Source organism: Apium graveolens, chromosome 9, assembly GCF_009905375.1.
Source record: "Apium graveolens cultivar Ventura chromosome 9, ASM990537v1, whole genome shotgun sequence".
Taxonomy (NCBI): domain Eukaryota; kingdom Viridiplantae; phylum Streptophyta; class Magnoliopsida; order Apiales; family Apiaceae; genus Apium; species Apium graveolens.
The window spans coordinates 132,961,782-132,982,687 of NC_133655.1; the positions used below are offsets into that span (position 1 = coordinate 132,961,782).

Below are 20,906 nucleotides of genomic sequence, written 5' to 3' on the forward strand. Positions count from 1 at the left end.
TGGTTGAAACTGAACCTGAGAACAGGAAAAAGGAAATGGCCTTACCTAAAGGCCAAAGCCGCAAAAAACATCACGAACATCTCAGCAAAAGGCCAAAGTTGGATGTCAACATGATAGAGGATTCGGGGTACAGTGTAACCAACGCTGATGCCCTAATACAGAAATTCGTGGAAGTAAAGGAAAAGACCAAAGTGGAACCTGCCACATAGACTGTTGAGATAGAGCTAGAGCCCGGGAACCCCACCCGGAAGTTGAAGATTAGAAAAGGTTTAGAAACATCCTTCCAACAAGAACTCATTCAACTGCTAAAGGAGTACACGGACGTGTCTGCGTGGGCACCAGATGACATGTCCGGGATAGACCGGTCTGTGGCGATGCACAGTTTGGATGTAGATCCGCGGAAGAAGCCGATCAAACAGAAGCGGAGAAACTTTGCCCCAGAGCAACAACTGGCTATGGACGAAGAAGTAGAAAATTGCTCAAGGCCGATATCATCTGTGAAATCAAATACCCCGACTAGCTCGCCAATGTGGTATTAGTCAAGAAACCGAATGGGAAATGGAGAATGTGTGTGGATTACACAAGCCTCAACGCCGCATGCCCAAAAGATTCTTATCCCCTCCCCAATATTAATCAAATAATCGATGCAACCTCTGGTCACACTATGCTCAGCTTTATGGATGCCTTCTCGGGGTATAATCAAGTCCACATGAATCCAGAAGGCATCACTAAAACATCCTTCATTACTCATCGGGCAGTCTACGCTTTTATCATGATGCCTTTCGGGCTCATCAACGTCGGGGCCACTTACGAGAAAATGATGAACACCATCTTCAAGGATCAGCTGGGGTGCAACATGGAGTCATACGTCGATGACATGATCTCTAAATCGGTATTGGCCCCGGATCACATAAAAGACCTCAAGAAATACTTCGAAAATCTGCGCAAATACTATATGAAGCTTAATCCGGAGAAATGCGCGTTCGGAGTACCTTCAGGCAAATTCCTGGGCTTCCTAGTCAGTAAAAGAGGGATCGAAGCATACCCGGAGAAAATCAACGTCATAATGAAAATGAAGATACCCCGCACTCCAAAAGACATTCAGAAGTTGGCAGGGTGTCTGGCGGCCCTGCGCAGGTTTATCCCAAAGCTTGCAGAAAGATGTCTCCCATTCTTCGAAATACTAAAAGGTGCTTGAAACAGGAAATTGGTAGATTGGACTCCTGAATGTAATACAGCCTTTGAGGAGGTTAAACAACATTTAATGAACCCCCCGGTGCTATCAAAAGCCAAGCTCAGAGAGCCTTTCTCTCTTTACGTTGTCGCTGGCCCCAAAGCCGTCTCTTCTGCTCTCGTCTGGGAAGAAGGAGGAATCCAGAACCTCATCTACTATATTAACCAAGTCCTTAAAGATGTTGAGACTCGGTACCTAAACTTGGAAAAATTCGCCTTGGCCCTCGTGCACTCTAGCAGGTTGTTAAGACAATATTTTCAAGGCCGACAAATTAGAGTAGTCACGGATCAACAACTCAGGAAAATCATTCACAAGCCGGATGCATCCAGGAGGCTAGTTAACTGGGACATCGAATTAAGCCAGTTTAACATCAAATTTATACTGTGGACGGTGATAAAGGCCCAGGCCCTAGCAGAATTTGTTATGGAATGCACCTTCCCGGAGCAGCAACAACCTGCTCCCAGCGGGACTGCCTATGAAGAGGCCAACCCAGGCACTGACTCCTGGAAGCTCTATGTGGATGGGTCATCAATAGCCGAGAGGTCCGGGACTGGCCTCATTCTGATTAGCCCGGAAGGGTTCAGCATTCAACAAGCAATAACCTTCGCCTTCAAAGCAACAAACAATCAAGCTGAATATGAGGCGCTTCTCTCCGGACTCAGGTTAGAAAAATCTCTCAGGGTAACCAAGATGCTCATCTATAGTGATTCTCAGATTGTAGTCAAACAAACCAGTGGGGAATATATTGCGAAAGATCCCAAATTGGCACAATATCAAGAAATGGTACGCGGTATCCTGGAAACCATCTCAGATACCACCATCCTCCAGATAAACAGAGAAGAAAACTCCAAGGCAAATGAGCTATCCAAGCTCATGCAGAACACTTCGGATCTCAGCAGTTCGGTCTATTTTTAAGAGCTCGGGGCACCTAGCCCGGAACGAGCCGAGATCTTATGCATCAGCAGCCCGGACAACTGGATGACTCCCTACATAGCCTACCTGAGGGACGAAACGCTCCCGGAAGACCAGAACAAATCCAAATACCTGAAGCACAAGGCTGCCCATTTCTTCCTGGAAAATGATCAGTTGTATAGAAGAACATTCTCGGCACCCACTCTGAAGTGTGTAGACCCATAGGAAGCAGACTACTGCCTCCGGGAAGTCCATGAAGGTATCTACGGAGATCACTTGACAGCCAAAGCTCTGGACTACAAAATCATCAGACAAGGATACTACTGGCCCACAGTCCACTCCGACTCTGTGTCCTATGTCAAGAAATGTCCTCAATGCCAGAAATTCAGCAATATTCCCAGGAAAAGTCTGAGCCTGCCAGCATCAGTGTTATCTCCAATCCCACTTGCCGTTTGGGGCATAGACATCATGGGCCCTTTCCCCCGAGCAAAAGGAGACCTCCGCTACGTTCTTGTAGCCATTGACTATATGACTAAATGGGCAGAAGCCAAGGCAATGAGGACAATCAATCAACAAGATTATATCAAATTTATGAATTCAATCGTTATGCGGTTCGGGATCCCTGTGGTTTTAGTCTCAGATAATGGCCCACAGTTTGTTGGATCTGATTTTGAAGCATATTTAAAAGAACTCGGAATCAAGCACGAAAGGGCATTTATGGCACACCCTTAGGGAAATGGACAAGTCGAGGTAACCAACAGGACCATACTCTGGGGTCTAGAGAAAAGGTTGGAAGAATCCAAGAAAATATGACCAGATGAACTCCCAAAAGTCCTATTATCCTACAGGACCACCCCCATGGCGGGGACTAGAGAAACCCCTTTCAAACTTGCTTACGGCACCGAAGCCCGATTACCCGTCAAAACAGGATCACCCTCTCATAGAGTTGCTAAATTTGATGAAATCTCCAATATCGAAGGTCTCAAAACCAATCTGGAACTTCTGGACGAGGTGAGGGATCGGGCGGTGCTAAAAAGGGAGGCTTACAAAGAAAAAACAAAGCTCTATTTCGGGAAGAAAGCCAAGATAAGGTAACACGAAGCGGGCGACCTGTGAAAGGAATATGTCCTAAGTCCAATCATGTATTAGGATTTAGGAATAACTTTTTATGTAATCTGTTTTGATTTTATTGATATTAATAAAAGACTTGTTTTGTTTTTATTACGGGCTCTATCTATTTAAGTGTTTAAATAAGATATATCATAATTTAGAGTAAAACTTTTTATGGATTATGATGAGATCATAATAGTGAGACCTAAAAGATGATAACTCTAAACTTAAATAGTTCCTGATCATAGGATTTCTAACTAATAATTAATAATCCGCAAAGATCGGTACATACTATGTTTACTTCATTATGAAGGATGTCTGTTCTCATAAACATTTGTGTGGTGACACTATAGCTAGTATGTAGGTGCTTATTATAGAATAAGTTCACTGAACATGACTCGAACAGCTGAACAACTGATGGAGTTCACTCACGTGTCAGCAGTTGTTCACATAGTGATAGTTGTACAAGTATCCTTAGACTTGAGGTCATCATAGTCATCTTGTGTACACTGAACTATGCTTTGGTTTAGTTCTTAGTCTCCAAGGACAATTATTAAGGCTCTACTGGGTATAGGAATTTGTACACGAAGATAGTGTATGATCAATATAGGATCTACCCCTTCCAGTGAAGGAAGTGAATATTCAAGGCTGATCCACTTATGCTAGTTTAGGAATCTCTGGCTAGAGTGAATGAAATTAGAAAGGAGTTTCTAATTTGCATAGAACTACGCATAGTAAATGGTAAGCAAGTGATTAAATTAGATAGGCTTGACACGAGATCCATGCCTTGTATTTAATCAGAACATTGTAGGGTAGAAGGAGTTTATTGTACGGTAACTATTCACTGAATAGGTTCTTGGTATTCTAAGCAGTGAATTCATATTATCCGGATAGTCGCGATATGCTGAGAAGTATCCCTCACGATGTAGAATAAATGTGATTAATTAATTAATCATATTTAATAAATTAGAGAATTTCTATAAATAATGATAAAATAGTTTTATTATTATTTATTTCTACTACCGGCTTAATATTAAACCTACAGGGTCACACCATAAAAATAGAATGATTTAATGGTGGAGGAATTAATTAATAATGGCTAATAATTATTTATTTGTGAAATAAATAATTAATTGGCAAATTTAATAATTGATTAAATGAGATTTAATTGATTATAAATTAATTAAGAAAAGTTCTTAATATTATTAATTAAGGATTTAATTTTTGGAAATTAAATCAAGAGGGAGAATTATTTCTAAAGTGTTTAGAAAAAGGATTAATAATTAAAAGGTGTTTTAATTATTAATGAGAATAATAAATGGGATAATAATAATAATATTTATGGGAAAATTTCAGCTGAAAATTTTGCCTATAAATATACTATTATAGACCCTATTTTGATTCGAACCCAAAAACCCAAAAGTTTTAGAAAAACAAATTCTCTCCACCTCCTCCTCCTCCTTAACGTCGTTTTCTTGGTGGATACCGGTGGAGTGCTTACGTTTGAGGAGCAGCTGCTAAGGATCTCCGAACGTTGCTTTTGGATCGCATATTAAAGGTTAGTAATCGATCCCTACGTTTTTACCACGATTTATATGCTTTTATTTGGATTTTGTATGTGTAAAAGTGTTTTACCATGCCCCCGCTGCGATTAAAATCCAACAATGGTATCAGAGCATAGGTTGTATGCATATAGATATGTGGTAAAAATTTCAGAATTTTATGTGCTTGTATGAATTAATTATGATTTTTACAAGTTATATCATGGATTAATTTTGTCTGATGAGAAATCGTTTCTCAGAATAATTTTGAATGTTGATCTGGGTTCTACAAATGTTGTAAATCGTCTAGGTATTTTTTCATAATTTTATGATGTATAGATTTTTTATTATGAATTTTTGAAATTCTTATAATTAAATTCGTAATTAAATAATCATATATATATATATTGTAAGTATATATATATATATATATATATTACAAACCTGCTGCTGTTCTGTTACTACTGTTGTATGCACGGAAGAAAAGTACAGGTACGGCGACTCGCTAATCGAGGAAAGCTGTCGGCTGCTGCAGAAGAAAAAAAAAAGGGGTGTCGCGCATTCCGGGAATGCGTTATACCCTGTGGCGCATTCACGGAATGCGTTACACCTTTTAATGGCTTAAAAGGGTTGTAACGCATCACCGGAATGCGTTATAGGGCTTGTAACGCGTTCCTGTAATGCGTTACAGCCCGACTGTCCACATTAAAATTGATTTTCTGGGAGTTTCGTAACTCCGTTTTGGGCGTGCAATATATCGTTGGATTCGTTTTTCCGAGACGGATCTAATGGTGTGATCAAATTTTAGTTTATATAAAAGTTTTGAACTGTTTATATTTCCGAAAGTGTTTTAAAGCTATTTTTGACTGTTTTAATTGCTTTTAAATGCTTCATGTGATACATAGAGATGTATAATGCTTAGACCAATATGCTAGATGATGTAACATGCCTAACTTGATGTTTATTCATGTTTATATATGTGATATATGCTTAGTTTATCATGCGATGATAGATTTAGGTGAACTTAAATGAACATAAGGCGTTTGTTAGACAACCTAGTATAGTGAAATTGTTTCATAACCTTAATAACAATATTATGAATACAATCATGAGATTCTTGTGTTTGTTAAACACGTAATTGAATATGAATTTTTAATATGAGAGACAGGATGATTCTGTCAATAACAGATTTCTATCTGTAAGAAAGGGTTATTAAGTGACGCCTCTTGACAATGCTCCACCCGATCTGGGAATCATCTGATTATCGATTATTGATTTGAAATATTTAATTTAAAAGGAAGAATCTCTTTATAATATGATTATGATTGTAACGTAATATAATCCCTCTAAAATTAAATATTATCAAGTAGTAATTGGCCAATGATACAACGGGCTTGTGTCGGTCATAGCCTTCCAACATGATAGAAAAGTAGTTCTTATTTTTGAATCATTGTCGGTTCGTGCTACAGCCGAGGGCTTTGATTTCGAAATAAGAAATACTTGTCTATTACATAGAGATTTGTACATTGAATAAGAATCTAAAGGTCGGTACGTGCCACAGCCGTGGGCCTTTGGGGACTGATTCAATTGTACGGAATGTTGGGTTAGACTTGACTTAGAATATTGAGTTTGTCGTGCCACAGCCGTGACTCAATTATTCAAGAGGCTAAAGTTTGATTAGGGAATAACATAAGATGTAATTGACAAGAGTTGTCTGCCTATTGAACATTACATGGCGGTTCGTGCCACAGCCGGGGTTGTGTAATGGAATGTAGGATCCCTATTCCCACTAGCATTATGAATGCTTAATTTTTCACGTAGGGGGTTGAATAAATTAGATAAACTAGTGGGAGCCACTTATGAATAAAGACCCGATTCATATAGTATTTTAAAATGAAATCGAATATTTGCTAAGTGTTGTTATGTGTTTATCATTTACAGATTTACTTTGTACGTTATGTCTTCTGCACTATCACTCAAGAGCATACTAGATGCTCACAAATTGACTGGTCCTAATTATGCTGACTAGCTTCAAAACTTGAGAATTGTTCTCAGGATTGAGAAGCTGGAATACGTGATTGACTCACCTAAGCCTACTGAACCTGCTAGTGATGCACATAATGATGAACATGTTGTGTATCGTAAGTGGATAGATGATGCAAATGTTGCTCAATGCATCATGCTAGCTTCCATGAACATTGAGCTACAGAAGCAACATGAGCATATGGATGCTCACACTATCCTCATGCATCTACAAGAGTTGTATGATGTGGCGGGGAGGACAGCTCGATATGAGATATTGAAGGAGCTGTTCGGTTGTAGGATGTCTGAGGGATCATCTATGAATGACCATGTACTTAAGATGATCAATTTGATTGAACGTCTTGGACAACTTGGTTTTGCCATGGATGGGGAGCTGAGCCAAGACTTGGTCTTGCAATCGCTTCCGAGTTCGTTCTCGCAGTTTGTTGTGAACTTTCACATGAATAAGTTGGATGTCAGCCTGCCTGAACTTCACAACATGTTGAAGACTGCGGAATCGAATTTCCCCCCTAAGAAGAGTTCTGTTCTTCTAATTGGTGAAGGTTCCAATCCTAAGAAAAGGAAGAGGAACTCTTCGAAGAAGAAGAAAGTAGGTGAGAAAATGCCGGTTCCACCAAAAGCTGAAGACCCCAAGAGCAAAGTTGTTTGTTTTCACTGTAACAAGGTGGGGCACTGGAAGAGGAACTGCAAGGTTTACCTTACAGAATTGAAGAAGAAGAAGGGTAGTGAGACTACCGCTTCTGATTCAGGTATGTTCATGATAGAAGTAAATATGCCATTAAATCAAATTTCTACTTGGGTATTAGATACCGCCTGTGGTTCTCATATCTGCAATTTGTTGCAGGGACTAAGGAGAAGTAGGACTCTTGAGGAAGAGGAGGTGATTCTACTGATGGGAAATGGAGCAAGAGTTGCTGCTGTAGATGTAGAATCATTTCATTTACATATGCCTACGGGCAAGACTATTGTTTTAAATAATTGTTATTTTGTTCCCTCGATTGTGAGGAATATTATTCCCATGTTAGACTTGGCTGGATTTTCATTTATTATTGAGAATAATGAATGTTCTATTCTTTGAGATAATATTCTTTATGGACGTGGTGCTTTAAATAATGGTCTGTATATATGTGACATAATTTACTTCAGATTGAACAAACTAATAAAAGAAAAGGGATGATGAAAATCTCACTTTATAGTGGCACTGCAGTCTCCATTTAGTAGACATGGAGAGAGGACTGCAAATTTGCTAGGAATGGTACACACAGATGTATGTGGACCAATGTCTAAGAAAGCCATGGGTGGATTTTCATACTTCATTACTTTCATAGATGATAGATCTAGATTCGTATATGTGTTTGATGAAACACAAGTCTGAGGCCTTTGAAAAGTTCAAAGAATATAAGTATGAAGTGGAGAAACAAACCAAACATAGTATTATAATTCTTCGATTAGATCGAGGTGGTGAATACTTTAATGGAGTGTTTCTAGATTATCTCAAAGTAAATGGTATAGTCTCCCAGTGGACTCCTCCAGATTGGTATCTGAAAGGAGAAATCGAACTTTGTTAGACATAGTTCGGTCCATGATGAGCTATGCAAATCTTCCAGTATTCCTATGGGGTTATGCATTGGAAACCTCAGCATATTTACTGAATAAGGTGCCTTCCAAATATGTTCCTCAGACTCCATATGAGATATGGAAAGAAAGGAAACCGAGACTTAAACACGTTAAGATTTGGGGATGTCCAGCTTATGTCAAGAAAGTTGACCCAAATAAGCTGGAATCTTGATCCGTAAAATGTAGTTTTGTGGGATATCCTAAAGAGACTTCAGGTTATTACTTTTACACCGATCATCGGGTGTTTGTCTCCAGACATGCTACCTTCTTGGAAAAGGAGTTTATCCTTGAAGGAAACAGTGGGAGCAAAATTGAATTTGATGAAGTTCAAGAAGCACAAACTACTACGGTTCAAGTGGAAACAGATGTTCTGACTGAACAACCTTTTGTGGAACAGCCCATTCATAGAACAGGGAGAGTGTCTCGCCAACCTGAGAGGTATTATGGCCTTGTCATTGAGAATGACAATGAGTTGTCAATCATTGATGAAGACGACCCTGTGACCTATAATGAGGCTATGAGTAGTGTTGACTCAGAGAAATGGCATAGTGCCATGAAATCCAGAATGGAATCTATGTATACGGTATACAAAAGATAGATTATAGCAGATGGCCAGGTGGAGACCTATAAGGCCAGGCTTGTGGCAAAAGGATTCAAACAAAGGCAATGAATTGACTTTGATGAAACCTTTTACCTGTAGCCCTGTTAAAATCAGTTCGGATTTTGCTCGCGATTGCTGCTTACTACGACTATGAGATCTGGCAATTAGCCAGATGGTTTTCTTTCCAAGAGAAATGAAAACCTAGTGTGTAAGCTGCTGCGAACCATATATGGTTTAAGGCAAGCTTCTCGTAGATGGAACACCCGTTTTGATGAGACAATCAAAGAGTTTGATTTTATCAAAAATGTAGATGAACCATGCGTCTACAAAAGGGTTAGTGGGAGCGCGGTAACATTTCTTATGTTGTATTGAATTAGAATTGACACACATAACAACATAGCAGACCCACTCACAAAGCTACTTAATGAAAGTCACGTTGATCGTCATAAAGACAAGATGGGTATTAGATACCAGAGTGATTGGCTTTAGTACAAGTGGGAGATTGAAAGGAATATGTCCTAAGTCCAATCATGTATTAGGATTTAGGAATAACTTTTTATGTAATCTGTTTTGATTTCATTGATATTAATAAAAGACTTGTTTTGTTTTTATTACGGGCTCTATCTATTTAAGTGTTTAAATAAGATATACCATAGTTTAGAGTAAAGCTTTTTATGGATTATGATGAGATCATAATAGTGAGACCTAAAAGATGATAACTCTAAACTTAAATAGTTCCTGATCATAGGATTACTAACTGGTAATTAATAATCCGCAAAGATCGGTACATACTATGTTTGCTTCATTATGAAGGATGTCTGTTCTCATAGACATTTGTGTGGTGACACTATAGCTAGTATGTATATGCTTATTATAGAATAAGTTCACTGAACATGACTCGCACAGCTGAACAACTGATGGAGTTCACTCACGTGTCAGCAGTTGTTCACATAGTGATAGTTGTACAAGTATCCTTAGACTTGAGGTCATCATAGTCATCTTGTGTACACTGAACTATGCTTTGGTTTAGTTCTTAGTCTCCAGGGATAATTATTAGGGCTCTACTGGGCATAGGAATTTGTACACGAAGATAGTGTATGATCAATATAGGATCTACCCCCTTCCAGTGAAGGAAGTGAATGTTCAAGGCTGATCCACTTATGCTAGTTCAGGAATCTCCGGCCAGAGTGAATGAAATTAGAAAGGAGTTTCTAATTTGCATAGAACTACGCATAGTAAATGGTAAGCAAGTGATTAAATTAGATAGGCTTGACACGAGATCCATGTCTTGTATTTAATCAGGACATTGTAGGGTAGAAGGAGTTTATTGTACGGTAACTATTCACTGAATAGGTTCTTGGTATTCTAAGCAGTGAATTCATATTATCCGGATAGTCGCGATATGCTGAGAAGTATCCCTCACGATGTAGAATAAATATGATTAATTAATTAATCATATTTAATAAATTAGAGAATTTATATAAATATTGATAAAATAGTTTTATTATTATTTATTTCTACTACCGGCTTAATATTGAACCTACAGGGTCACACCATAAAAAGAGAATGATTTAATGGTGGTGGAATTAATTAATAATGGCTAATAATTATTTATTTGTGAAATAAATAATTAATTGGCAAATTTAATAATTGATTAAATGAGATTTAATTGATTATAAATTAATTAAGAAAAGTTCTTAATATTATTAATTAAGGATTTAATTTTTGGAAATTAAATCAAGAGAGAGAATTATTTCTAAAGTGTTTAGAAAAAGGATTAATAATTAAAAGGTGTTTTAATTATTAATGAGAATAATAAATGGGATAATAATAATAATATTTATGGGAAAATTTCAGCTAAAAATTTTGCCTATAAATATACTATTATAGACCCTATTTTGATTCGAACCCAAAAACCCAAAAGTTTTAGAAAAACAAATTCTCTCCACCTCCTCCTCCTCCTTAACGTCGTTTTCTTGGTGGATACCGGTGGAGTGCTTCACGTTTGAGGAGCAGCTGCTAAGGATCTCCGAACGTTGCTTTTGGATCGCATATTAAAGGTTAGTAATCGATCCCTACGTTTTTATCACGATTTATATGCTTTTATTTGGATTTTGTATGTGTAAAAGTGTTTTACCATGCCCCCGCTGCGATTGAAATCCAACAACCTGGTACTCCGGCACACCGAGGCCTCAGACCCAACCAACCAAGGAAAATTATAGCCCAACTGGGAAGGGCCCTACGTAGTCAAAGAGGTGCTCCGTCCGGGAACCTACAAGCTAAACTACCTCAACAGAACAGAGGTCCCGAACACCTGGCACGAAGTTCATCTCATGAAATTCTATCATTAGAAAGGTTCGCATGGCTATATAGTTTTTGTTGAATAATAAGAAATACAAATTTGTATTTTCCCCATCTATAATGTAATCGACACTCGATATCTATTTTGAAATGAAATATGTCGTGCTTATTCAGACCAAAATGATGATGTTATTATGATTACATTATAATTATCGGTCGCACTCCCACACGCGCAAATTTTTATTCATTTAAAAGTTTTAACCCCATTCCGGGGACGAATTCACAAACCATGTGTACTTAGAAAATTTTTATTCATTTAAAATTTTTAACCTCATCCCGGGGACGAATACACAAACCATGTGTACTTAGAACATTTTTATTCAGTTAAAAATTTTAACCCCATCCCGGGGACGAATATACAAACCATGTGTACTTAGAAAATTTTTATTCAGTTAAAAGTTTTAACCTCATTCCGGGGGCGAATACACAAACCATGTGTACTTAGAAAATTTTTATTCATTTAAAAGTTTTAACCCCATCCCGGGGACGAATTCACAAACCATGTGTACTTAATTTTTTTTTATTCATTTAAATGTTTTAACCCCATCCCAGGGATGAATACACAAACCATGTGTACTTAAAAAAAATTTATTCAGTTAAAAATTTTAACCCCATCCCGAGGGCGAATACACAAACCATGTGTACTTAAAAAAAATTTATTCAGTTAAAAGTTTTAACCCCATCCCGGGGACGAATACACAAACCATGTGTACTTAGAAATTTTTTATTCATTTAAAAGCATTAACCCCATCCCGGGGACTAATACACAAACCATGTGTACTTAGAAATTTTTTATTCATATAAAAGTTTTAACCCCATCCCGAGGACGAATTCACAAACCATGTGTACCTAGAAAATTTTTGTTCAGTTAACCCATCCCAGGGCCTAATACGCAAACCATGTCTACTTAGAAAATAAACAAACACCCAATAAACCAACTAAAACAAGTACAAGGAAAGGGAAATTTATTTACATGCTTATCCGGGCAAACCAGCTCCGGACCAAGTTTAAACCAAAGTCATACGGTAAATTAAAAGCAAACAACGAGTCTGAAAGCCACAAGGGCTATGTCTTGAACATAAACAAACTGAGAAAGCAATTACAAGGCACGAAGCCTGGGTCTTCATCCATCAGTTCTCGGGAGGAGGAAGAGTCTTCTCACGGCCCTCTTCGGGAGGAGGAGGTGGCTGCGCCCCGGAGGTGCCCTCTCCAGCAGCCTTAGCCTCCTCACGGTGAAACTCCTCCGTAAGGTACAGCTCTATGAACCCGTCCATGTCACCACCCGGGTTCTCAACCAAGTAAGCAGAAGCGATGTCCCAACAGATATTCACTTTCTCAAAAATCTTGTTGTTCGATTCCTCATAGTAGGCAAGGGTACCTCAGAAACCTTCCAAGACCTCCTCCGCCCGATGTCGAGCAGCAAGTTCCTTCTTTAAATTCTCCACCTCCACCCGGAGGGATCCCACAACCTGCTCAGCAGCCTCCCGAGCCTTTACCTCCTCCACAAGCACCTTTTTGTGCTCCCGAGACTCCCTTTCCTTCACCTCCCAGTACTTGGTGAACTTTTCCTTCTCATCGGCCAACTCTTTCGCCACAGTCTTCGCCTTAGCCACTCTCACATGATAGTTGTGTGTGATGGTGTAGCAGCCGTTGATCTGGGAATTGGCCTGAAAAAGGAATATGAAAAAACTCAACGTAGATGCAAAAGAAAAGCAAAATGGACAATAACGAAGTACAAACACCTCCGAAACATCCCGCACAAGGTGATCCAGGAAAGTGTCTACATCCTCCTTAGCATAGCACTCAAAGTATGCATGAGTGGCATAATTCTCAAACATCTCGCTCTGGCTGTTATCAAGGCTCATCTAATCCAAGAGATTCTTCAGAGCCTCATCTTCCACCAGCTTCTGGCTCTCCTCCTCCTTCGGACCTGGAGTGATCACCCTCCTCCGCTACGATGTTTCAGAGCCACCAGCAACATCCTCCGCAGCCTTCCTCTTGCGAGGGTTCAAAGTACCAACTTCCTCTTCCTCCAACTCCAGCACTTCTACCTCCTCGGGCTCAGGAACAACAGAAGCAGTCCTCTCCGGAACACTCTTCATTACGCTGTTCCCCGAGGAACCGGTGTCCCGGACCTGTGAACCACTTCCAACACCAACTTTCTTCTTCCCCGAATCCAGCTGCACTGCACTACCGATTTTCTTAAACCTACCAGCCAAATCCTTAAACTACTGCGACATCGCATGATGAAAAGGGTTGAGCAACGGAAGACCTGCACATAGAAACAATAGTTTAGAAAATGGTCACCTGAGAACAAATACATGTTAAGAGAAAATATAAGGGAAAATGGGGTAAGAACCCACTAACTGCTGCACAATCCAGTCCGTTGGACTAGGACACGTGGCACGATCTTGTGCGTATGAATAATAATCGCAGCTAGTTAATGATTACATCACTGTAATTATTTAACAGGCGCGACTTTTGAGGAGAAAAGAGGTGGAAAACTACAACATTTCGTATATATGTATATAAGTATACATATATTTCTACAGGGAACTCAACCGCCGCCTTACACCCCGGGAAAAATGCCAAAACACTACACCTGTCACATTTGTACCCAACAGCCCAATAATGGGGCCTACCTAAACACAACCCCGGGAACTTGTACCCAACAACACCCCGGGGTTAGGGGGCACAAATCAAAGGAAAAATGTAAAAAAAATTCCAAGTTACAAAAAATCAAAGGGCCTAACCAAACACAACCCCGGGAACTTGTACCCAACAACACCCCGGGGTTAGGGGCACAAATCAAAGGAAAAATGCAAAAAAAATCCAAGATACAAAAAATCAAAGGACCTAACCAAACACAACCCCGAGAACTTGTACCCAACAACACCCCGGGGTTAGGGGCATAAATCAAAGGAAAAATGCAAAAAAATTTCCAAGTTACAAAAAATTAAAGGGCCTAACCAAACACAACCCCGGGAACTTGTACCCAACAACTCCCCGGGGTTAGGGGCATAAATCAAAGGAAAAATGCAAAAAAAAATCCCAATTTACAAAAAAACAAAGGGCCTAACCAAATACAACCCCGGGGACGTGTACCCAACAAAACCCCGGGTTAGTGGTACAAATCAAAGAAAAATGCAAATCTTTTTCAAGTTACAAAATTCAACACGTAAGAAGCACACTACTCCCCCATCCGGAAAAACCCGCATATGGGAGTGGGAGGCAAATGATAGGCCATAAAGTAATCAGGCCCAAGTAAAATGATACCCAAGTAGTGAGCAGCCCAGTCCCAAACTGGAGTGGTCCCCCGTACACGTGGCAATGACATAAATGTATATTACCTCATCTTACCAAAAATGGAACAACAACATCCCAACCGTCCAGGTGTATGACCCCCAAGTCACCCCAGCTGCAAAAGGACATCTGGGCCCCACTTGCCATCTGATCCATCAAATCACTCACCAACCAAGAGTGATCAAGGGTTAGGATGAAGAGGTACAACCCCCTAAAACCCTAAATCTTGAGGCCTATAAAAGGCCCCAAGAAAAGGGTTTTAGAGGTTAGAAAAAAACTGTCTGCTACACACCTATACACACACCACTATACATATATTTTTGAATAGCTTTTTCTCCTTCCTTCCTTCCTTCTTCTTCTTCTTCTTCGAGAAGGCCCATTCTCATTCTCACAGCGGAGTGGCCGCGGGGATACAACCCCCCCTCCGGTTCTGTTTTGCAGAGTCCCTTACATCACAGCTTCACCACACATCATCCGCCACGTGGACGAGACTCGAGCTTACGTGAGAGAGGAGAAGACCTGGGAAGAAAAAGAGTTATCAGTAGTTATATCCAGGTATTTGAAAAATGTTAAATGCATTGGGAATTAGGTAAGTCCTATGTGAATAATGCTATAGGCTCATGTTTGTCTCGACCTAATTTTTTGAATTATGCCATCAAATTTTATTTTTTTAGTTAAAATTTTTATACTTTATATATTGTGCACATACACACACAAGATGGGGGTCTTTCGGAAAATAGCTTCTTCATTCTTATGAATGAAGGGAAAGCTGCGTACATCTTACCCTCCCCAAACCCTGTGAAAGCGGGATATACCGGATATGTTTGGTTTGATTTGGTTTATTGATTATAAATATTAAATATAATTACATCATATATATAAATCATTTATTATTGTTATAAAGTTATTTAAGATATGAATAAATTAAAATCCAAATTCAAATCCAAACTCTTTCAAATTTAAAAAAAATCTAAATTCGGATTCAAATTTAAAAAATTAAATTAAAATAAATTCAAACAGATCGGAACGGGCGTGCCTAGCCCCACGATGGGTCTGTCCGGTCATTTGGCCCCAAGCCCCCAACTAAACAAAACAATGACCACGTAAGGCTGGCGCGGGGCCCTTTAGACATGAACACGTGCTGGGAAGTTGCTTCACCGCCATTGCCACCGTTCTCGCTCCGATACGATTCGTAAACAAGAACAAGACCTTGTGGCTACTTGGAAACTATGTGGAGAAGAAGCCTCTCTACCCACCTCGCTACTCTTTCTCTTCGCCGCTCTCTCCCCTTCCTTGCCGCCGTCTCTTCTTCTCCTTCTTCTTCTACGTTGTCGCTTTGCCCTAAGTTCTCTCGTCATTTCACCGCTCCCTCTGGTACCTCTCTCTCTCTCCCTTCCCCTATCTCTCTCTCTCTCTCTCTCCCTCTCTCTCTCTCTCTATAATGTATGTTGAATTAGTTTAATTATATGCAGCCGCAGAGAATGAAGTTTCTAGTAAAGTTGAAGATGTAATGCCAATTCCCACCAATCCCTGCAAAGAGGAGCTTGAAGCCTTGCTTGATGTCAGTTTCAATGATCTTATCAATTCATATTACTCGTTACTTTATTTACCTTGTATGTATTTCATTTTTCCGATTTTTGTCAGGGACGCCAGGTTCGGGATGTAGACTATCCTGAAGGTCCTTTCGGTACAAAGGTTACTATTGCTTTCTCAATCACTGTTAATATTTCTTAGAACTGTGTCTCAAGTTTCAGTTTTCATGTCCACATCATACAAAATATAAACTCAAGTCTGTGCGCAAACACTTTTTGATAACACACTCTTTAATGCAAGACGAAAGTAATGAAATTTTATGCATGCTATTTCTGAGCTTATATATATAGTGTGGAAGGAATTGAAGATATTTATTTATATGTTTTAATGCGGGGCTAGTAGGTTTTATAAAGTTTAGTTTATTTAAAATAAGCTCAACTGTTTACGCATTTTCATCCATTATTTTTCATTAGGAATTCCATTATCTATCTATAATGATGTAATCGTCACATATCAAATTAGACTCGATGGTTAGGATATGAATATTGATATGAGTCTCGCATTTGGGTTGCAATCCTATTAACTTCTTTTGGCTGTTGGGAAACCCTTAGGGTAGTGAATTTTCTTTGGCTAATGCACCCAATCATATCGTTTTCGTGTTTGCCATCATACATCATTGTTCTACATAATTAATTAAAGATTAAATTTATTCTCCATCAACAATTTTCTAAATTTAAGTAACATGGTAAGCTTATCTATTACAAATCTAGGAGCAAATTTTTAATCTAGAATGTGGTTTACCTGTATAATGAGATGTAAGCATCCTATCGAGAAAATTCGATAGATGTGATGATTTTTTTGTGTGTTTACCAGTGTTTATTCAGAAATTCTGTAGATATTGCAGTCTAGCATTTTACCACTCTTCAAGCTAAAAATGAAGTTTGTCCTTAGCACCAGCAAACAACAATCAAAAGAATATATACCATCAATCTTCGTAGACTTCTATTTACTGATAACAACGCCAAATCCATAACCACCGCATACTTCTGAATCCCATAGTTTAGACTCTGCAACAAGATTGGAAACAGGTATTTTTTTTATGTTATTTCCATACTCAAAGCTCAAATTCGCAACTTAATGGATTATTGAGTGCTCTGAGGGTTATCCTTAAACAATACGTATATTTAAGTATTTGACTCCAATTGATCGAATGACTTATGAGGGAATTCCAATTTCCAACAATTATATGACGAATATGAGTATGCCAAGAAGCATCAATTGAAGCTATCAATGATCTGCCCACCTATAATGATGAAACCTACATGACTTCTCTAGTCCTCCATCCATCTGGGAATTAATGGGATTCAAAAGTAGTTCAAAGACAGGGAAAGGCGAACTCTTCTTCTTTATTTTATCGTATTATTCAAGAATTCCCAATTCCAAGGCTGTTCCCCCCGACCGCCAAAGACTGCTCTTGCCCAGCGGGTCGACCAAGAGCAGTTCTTTATTTTTATTCAACAGTCTAATGAGTCAATTCCTTCAAAGCTTCCACCGGTAAAGAGCCAAGCAGCCGCTAGCCGTTCAATTCGCTATTTCGGAATAGAATACAATAATCCAACTGTTGAATCAATTGGGACCTGTAATAATTGTTAGCAGAAAAAAAAGAAGTATTTCCTAAAAAATTGTTCAGTGAAGCCAATGATTTGAAGCCTCTCCTTGAATATGTCAGAGGGGCTTCCATTGTTGTATACGTTGACTTTTTTATTCCATAAAGCCTGAACAAAGTCAAGTTAGAAATGATATCTAATATTAGCCTCTGCGAGTTCATTTTATCCATATTTCAACGGAGCATGTAAATCTTTTGTTTAAAGTTACCTTGTTCGAGCCTTGTAGATTCTTCATTTGAAACTCGAGGCCAGATTTATCATTAGATGTGAGAATGATGCGGAGCAGGACAGAATTAAATTAAATCTCTTATATAATTATGTATATATAAGTGTATTTGTAATCAAGTAATTGTATTATTTATTAAGAATATATATAGAATTTTTTTATACAATAATAGTTACTCCCTCTGTTTCTTTTTACTTGTCATTTTAGAAAAAAAAAACCCATATACCAAGAATAGTCATCAACACATTACAACACATTAAATACAGTCTTTTATTTACTTTCTTAAATCTTACCTTTCAGTTTAAAGAATAAAATAAGAGAGGAATGATTAAAGTAGGGGTAATTGATGTAAAACTGATCATTATACACCTTGAAAACCTAAAACGGCTAAGAAAAGAAACAAGTGAAGAAGTCTGAAACGACTGATAAAAAGAAACAGAGAGGGTATTAATTGGGAATCGAGATAATAACTAAGATTAATTTTTCTATTATTTAAGATAGAGTTATATGTATATAATAAGATGTAATATTGATGAATATTTGATAAATGTGCGTATTTATTTGTGTTTCTATCTATGTTACTCGGACTCTTCATTTTACCTTCGAGTACCCGTGTCGGATACTCGACACTTGGACATGGACACTCGGACTCAGACACTTATTTCGGGCAAAAAATATGTATATTTTTCAAACCGAGTCCGATACTTGGACACGTGTCCATGTCGGACACTTCTAGCCGAGTCCGAGTAACATAGGTTTCTATTGATTCCTTTTCCTTGCAGAGATAGTTTCTGTCCCAGTTTCTAAATCTTGCTTAACCTTGTCTTGTATTCCCATGATTTCATGTTTTCTCGAATGCAACAATTTATAAAATTTATAGTTTGTTGTTTTCTGTACAACCAATTTGGCATGGATTCCATTGGCAAAACTCAAAAGCACATTAGTTAACTATGCGGATATGTTGAGTGTGTTTGAACTGTTTCAGTTTGTCCAATCTACCAAACTTTAAGGTCACTTTGCCAGTATTCAGATATCCTTGCTCATGCAAGGGGAAAATTGAAATGAGTAGTTTAAGTTGTGTAACCGTCCTCGTATTACCATAGTTTTCACATGCTCAGGCTTGACTGCTTGAGTGACAAGTTTTATATCAGAAGAATAAAGTGTTCTTGTCACATATATTTTGACTGCAGGAATCACCCGCTGTAATTAAATCCTACTATGATAAAAGAATTATTGGATGCCCTGGACCTGAAGGAGGTGAATAAAATATTGTCTTGGTTCATGGCATATAAATTAAATGTCTTAAGTGTTGCCTTTCGTTTCCTAATATAGTAATACTAATTATTTGCTCATTTTGCTGTTCCAAATAGATGACGAGCATGATATTGCTTGGTTCTGGTTAGAAAAGGGAAAGACCCACGAGTGCCCAGTATGTTCACAGTGTTTTATAGTAAGTGTTTTTCACTCTCTGAGTTGGGTGGCACAGTTTTTGGACCAAATTTAATCGTACACAATATCGATACTTTAGAGAGGGTTCTTTATTTTGAGATCATCTTAATTTTATAGTTGTGAGTGAGTAGTTACCTACTCATCTTGGCTCTATACAGTGGTGGACAAATAGTTGGGATTAGTTTAACTTGAGGTTTTTTTTTCCAAATCCAACCATCACATAGGACCTTTGGTTAATCCAGTTAGTCTGCAATTTTACTGTTTGAGTGATGTATTTTGTTTTCACAGTTGGAAGTTGTTGGCCCCGGAGGAGATCCGGATGAGCATGGGGATGACGATCAACACATTACCCAAGTCTCTTATTGATGGAAAATCTGGTGAGATAGAGGAAAGTCTAGTACAAAAAGCTTCATAATTTAAATACTTGATGAACGATTGCTGGTTGATGATGGGCTCTTCAATCTTGTAGTTATAACCATAGTGAATATTACTATATATTATGATTTTTTGATGTGCATTTTAAGCAAGGGGCAGTTACTTATCTACGGCCTACGGGTAAAAATAACTTTGGCTTTTCTAGTGCATCATTTGTAAGTGATGGCCACTAGTTGGTTTATTCATCAATCCAATTCTGTCTAGTATAAGCAGGATTTGATGCAAAAGACAAACTCCCTTGTTAAGTATCAACTCCCATAGTGTTTCTCTGCAAATTGTCCATAATCATGTACATGCTGATATATATTTTAAAATATGAAACAAGGAAATATTATTGCCATTCATCAAAGATTATGTTGCAATTTTGTAAATATTTACGATCTATTGGTTCCTAAATTATAAGAAACGGGTAGAAAGATAGATGTAGTGTGCTTTTATGTCAGCTCAACTGCTCAAGTGTATCCGCATTTTGCGGGACAAACACAAATATCATGCATATATAGATTGGAGATTTATAAATCAGACCTGGGATGCTAGCATGCTTTGTCTAAGCAATCCACAAAGGCAAAAATTTGCTACCACCTGCAATTTTATCATATAGGATGATTGATATAGAGTATAATATTACTTGACTGAGAAAATTACAACAAAAAAATAAAACTAGCAAAGTATAAATGATACTAGCTATATCAATATCTATCTTCATTTTTTTTTTTATCTATATGGCATTACTCATAGTCGTACAGTAATTCATATTTATCAGTAGTGCTCAAAAGTTGTATCTGATCCCAGTATCAGCTGCTTCTAAAGCAAAGTACCTAATCGTAAAACAAAGATAAAACCCTAGCTAATATGAATTCAAAATCAGGATATA

At 38.2% G+C, this 20,906-nt stretch overlaps 1 protein-coding gene across 1 annotated transcript; it reads left to right on the top strand.

Annotated features, from left to right (window-relative positions):
- Positions 1-15,823: 15,823 nt before the first annotated feature.
- On the top strand, positions 15,824-20,372 carry LOC141687339 (putative cytochrome c oxidase subunit 5b-like). Its single transcript, XM_074492580.1, has 6 exons — positions 15,824-16,096; positions 16,195-16,283; positions 16,367-16,417; positions 19,339-19,405; positions 19,519-19,598; positions 19,886-20,372. Exons 1-6 carry the CDS (start codon positions 15,952-15,954, stop codon positions 19,961-19,963), a joined length of 510 nt encoding a protein of 169 aa, XP_074348681.1. The 5' UTR covers positions 15,824-15,951; the 3' UTR covers positions 19,964-20,372.
- The last annotated feature ends 534 nt before the right edge of the window (positions 20,373-20,906 follow it).

Coding starts and splice junctions, on each gene's coding strand:
- LOC141687339 (XM_074492580.1), top strand. CDS start 15,952: ATGTGGAGAAGAAGCCTCTCTACCCACCTCGCTACTCTTTCTCTTCGC. Junction 16,097..16,194: donor TCATTTCACCGCTCCCTCTG/GTACCTCTCTCT, acceptor AATTATATGCAG/CCGCAGAGAATGAAGTTTCT. Junction 19,406..19,518: donor ATGCCCTGGACCTGAAGGAG/GTGAATAAAATA, acceptor TGTTCCAAATAG/ATGACGAGCATGATATTGCT.